Source organism: Littorina saxatilis, linkage group LG16, assembly GCF_037325665.1.
Source record: "Littorina saxatilis isolate snail1 linkage group LG16, US_GU_Lsax_2.0, whole genome shotgun sequence".
Classification (NCBI taxonomy): domain Eukaryota; kingdom Metazoa; phylum Mollusca; class Gastropoda; order Littorinimorpha; family Littorinidae; genus Littorina; species Littorina saxatilis.
In genome coordinates, this window is record NC_090260.1 from 42,432,590 (window position 1) to 42,437,143 (window position 4,554).

The 4,554-nt window shown below is 44.9% G+C and overlaps 1 protein-coding gene across 1 annotated transcript; it reads left to right on the plus strand.

The window, feature by feature from the left end:
* The first annotated feature begins 1,701 nt into the window (after window positions 1-1,701).
* On the plus strand, window positions 1,702-3,887 carry LOC138950013 (G-protein coupled receptor GRL101-like). The gene has a single exon (XM_070321795.1). The coding sequence runs from the start codon at window positions 1,702-1,704 to the stop codon at window positions 3,559-3,561; it is 1,860 nt and encodes a 619-aa protein (XP_070177896.1). The 3' UTR covers window positions 3,562-3,887.
* The last annotated feature ends 667 nt before the right edge of the window (window positions 3,888-4,554 follow it).

Below are 4,554 nucleotides of genomic sequence, written 5' to 3' on the forward strand. Positions count from 1 at the left end.
GGTGGGCGTTTACTCGATACTTTGCGCTTACAAGGTAGTTTACGGTAGTTTACGGTACTATATAATCTGAACACGAAAACATCATTTTGCTTTATCATTTTTTAACAAATAATACTGATGACGTAAATGAAAACAGAACAGGTACCTTCATCTTTTGTTCAGATGGCTTTTTACATTTAGTCAAGTTTTGACTAAATGTTTTAACATATACGGGGAATCGAGACGAGGTTGGTGTTGTGCCTGTGTGTGTGTGTAAAGAGAACATCCCGAGAAAACTATTGGACCGATCTTCATGAAACTTCACATGCCCAGACTTTTTTCTCTCCTTTTTTCCATAGATGTCTTTGATCACGTCATATCCGGCTTTTTGTGAAAGTTGAGGCGGCACTGTCACACTCTCATTTTTCAATTGAATTGATTAAAATTTGGTTAAGCAATCTGTAACGAAGTCCGGACTATGGGATTGTTCTTTATCTCGGAAGCTTACAAATTAGTTAAGTAGTTGGTTCATTCAAGTTCTTATTAAAATCGAACTTTCAGAAACAGATTAAAGAATAAGTGCTTTGTATTCCTCATCTTCTCCTGAATTAGAAAATATATAGATATGTCATGTTTACTTTAAAAATGTGCTCAGAATGAAAGAAAATAGGTTCAGTAAGTACTACGGACGCGGCGGCGAGCGTGACGCGTCTCGGTCTTCGGTATGGTTTGCCGAGACTATCAGTGATGGCGCTAGTATTTTTTCAAACTGGTTTTGCAAACTTGTATGATGCAAACAGTCCAGACAAAAACGGGAAGCTGGTTTTGTTGTTTTACCAGCAAAAAAACCCCGGTATTTCTAACTAATCAACCGGTAGGTCATACCGGTGGCCAATTTTGTTTCGGCATTTTCTCATTTCAACCGGTAAAATACCGGTAATTACCGATTAACGCCAATACTGGATAATCTGAATGTAGTCTTGGCGATGATTGGTTCGTGGTGTTAATCTTGACTAAATGTTTTTATATCGCTTCGCGCGACTTGTTAGATACTCTTGAGCGAGAGTATGAAACCATCAGTATGGCTGTCTTATACCGTCTTGTCATTGTTCACTAAGATACAGTGGCTGTATTGTGTGCAGAATTGAACAAATAATACAAGAAATAAAAAATAAAAATCCTGACATCATTGATCTTCATGTGGGGGATAGGCGTTTACTATGTACTATACCCCATACACAGTGTTTGATCCAAAGTAGGGGTGGGTGTTTTCTCGATACGGGGCGCTTACAAGATGATTGACTGTATTGTTGCTTGCAACTAGGAATTATAAAGTTGTAAAATGTTCCGCTGTATCTATGATTAACAAATGTGTTATTTCTACACACGATTATCAGCTGGTTTCAAAACTAAACATGTTCACAATCAGTCTTGAAATTGACAAACATGACCACCCAAATTGGCGACAATATTGTGTGGGTGGTTTACATTCTTCTTCAACTATAGTTTGAGCAGCTGTCTTGAAACTCTCGTTGTTCCTTCTCTCTGTGTTCACAGTGCATACCACGGGACAAAGTCTGTGACGGATGGGAGCACTGCTTTTCATCGTCCAAAGCGGACGAACAGGGCTGCATGGATTTTCTGCAAAACCCTCATTTTTTTAATGAAATTCCTCCTGTTGTGCTAGATGTCGCTAGCAGCGGGAAATTTATTTGGTACAAAATGCCCAATGGGACTTGCCCAGAAACACACGTTCAGTGTCGGGATAACGGGAACTGTATACCGGTGTATCTACGTTGTAACGGTGTGTTTGACTGCTTGCATCACGAGGACGAGACTGCCTGTGACAGGATCACGTGCCCGGGCTTCTATCGCTGCAGGGGGTCTGCTGTCTGTCTGCATCCCAGCAGTGTGTGTGACGGCTTCCCTCAATGTCCGCTGCATGATGACGAGTTGTTGTGTGACTTGAGCTGCCCTCCCAACTGTGTCTGTCGAGGACTGGCCTTTTACTGCGGGCAGCGGTTTGCTGTGGAAGGGTACGAAGCCGAAGGGCTTCGCTATCTGGACGCAGCGGGTAGCGGACTCACCCCCTCTGACGTCAAAGGGTCTCTTCTTCTGATCTTCCTGAGTCTGGCGGAGTGTGGTCTGACCAGCCTGGACGGTCTGAGTCTGCCAAACCTGCTGGATCTTGACCTCAGTCACAACAACCTGACGTCACTGAACGCTTTGATGTTGGAGGGAGTGCCCCAGTTGAGGAAGGTGGTCCTATCGGGCAACGTGTTCTTACGAGTGTTGGACAGCAGTCAGGGACGACACGATCGCCTGTCAGAGCTGGACCTGTCTGGAGTGTACACCCCACAGCTTAACGCCTCTGTGTTGACCGCCTTCCCTGGACTACGGCACCTCAACATCTCTGGCAGCCAGGTAGAGCGAGTCCTCGATGATGGTTTCCAGTGGCTGACAGAGCTGCGTGTCGTTGACCTGCGTGGCTGTCCCGTGAGCCACGTGCCGCCTGTGCTGTTTCAGGGCCTGAGGTCACTGCAGGCTGTGTACGCGGACTCCTTCAGGCTGTGCTGTCCCGCCCTTCTGCCTGCAGACTTTAACGTTCACAAGTGTGTTGCGCCCTTCGAAGAGGTCTCCTCCTGTGATGACTTGCTGGGCTCTGAAGCCTACAGCGCTGTGACCTTTGTCATTGCTCTCGTGGCTGTGATTGGAAACGGCGCGTGTTTTGTCTTCCGGGTGTTTGTGAGTAAGAGCAAAAGCAAGCAAGGATTTGCGGTCTTCGTGACGCACCTGTCTCTGTCTGACTTTCTCATGGGGGTCTACCTGATATTCCTCGGTGTGGGTGACCGGGCATACAAGGGTAGGTACCTGTGGAACGACGTGTGGTGGAGAAACAGCTCTGCGTGTAAAGTGGCGGGCTTCCTGTCGCTGCTGTCCAGCGAGGTGTCCACCTTCATCATGTGCCTCATCACTCTGGATCGCTTTCTGGTGCTGCGCTTCCCCTTCAGCAGGGTGCACTTTGGTCTCAAGTCCGCGCACCTGGCGTCATGCGCGGTTTGGCTGGCAGGTGTGACACTAGCGGCCATCCCCCTGCTGCCTATGACGTCACACTGGCGATTCTACGGTCTCACCAGTATCTGTGTTCCTCTGCCTGTCACCTCAAAGGACTTTGCAGGTCGCGGGTACTCCTTCAGCATCGTTGTCGTCCTCAACTTTGTCCTCTCCATCTTTGTCTGCTGCGGGCAGCTGGTTATCTACCAGTCAGTGCAAGCCAACGCCATGTCTGCAGCAGCCACAAGCACCACGAGAAGAACTCAGGATCTGACCATCGCGCGACGCCTGGTGGCTGTGGCCATGTCGGACTTTTTGTGCTGGTTTCCTATCGGACTGCTGGGTCTGCTAGCGTCTCGCGGGGTTCCAATCCCGGGCGAGGTCAACGTGGCCGTGGCGGTCTTTGTCTTGCCGCTCAACTCGGCGCTCAACCCTTTCCTCTACACGGTCAACGTGCTGATGGAGCGCAGGAGGCTTGTCCGTGAAGAGCGACTGAGGAAGCTGATCCTGTCGCAGCTTCGTACTTAAAGGTAGAGCAGTGATACAGTAATCTGAAGGTGTATCTTCTGTTGTTTCACTTTAAATGCTTGAGGCTAGAGTATTGACACGGTACACCTGCCAGTACACCTCTTGTCTCAAATTATAGTGTGTTTTGTTTTTTTGTTTGTTTGTTTTTAAAGTTTGGGAAGACGCTCAAGCGTGCGCTTTTAATCGATAAAGAATAACATTATATAACACACTTGGTATATGTATGTTTAACTGTACATTAATCTCTGGCACAGCAAATTTTACATTTACTTTTGGCGCGAATGCATGGACAAGAATGTACTAATCAATGCTGTTGTGTCTGCGGTGTCAACATTATTTTGTGACATCAACATAATCATGTATCCACACACAGACATACATATGCATATACACATATAATTAAACATTTTCATTTCCAAAATACTCAAACGTCTCAACCCTAATTCGCAATTAAACATTACATTTAAATCAATAGGCCTACCATATCTAAACTTACTGATACACATTTTTGCTATCAACAAAATATGATTATAATTTTGTTTGTTAGGGTATGCATTCCTGGTAAATAACCAAACAATACATCATGTTCTGTTAATATAACATTTTTTTCGTATTAACAAAAATACATCTAATAATATGTTCCCAAAATAACTTCATGTTTCTACATTTCCAAAAAAAGTGTTCAATTTAATCTATTTCGTTACAAAGACTACTCAAATTATTTTCTTTCAACTTCATCTTGTGGAGTAAAATGTTTGTGGGGTAAATATTATGTAATAATTTCCATTGAAGCAACTTTAATCTTTCCTCGCTTGTACATTTAGTTGCCAAGAGCCAATATTTCTCGTCAATGGAAATATTATATTTATGTAACCAGAATTTTACAGAACAGGGTGCGCTTGCTTTTGCTTTGTTAAAATAGCGCGGAACTGTTTGGGGGAAGGTTTTTTTAACAGGTCTTGTCGACAGGGCCCAGATTCGTCGCTTGCGTTT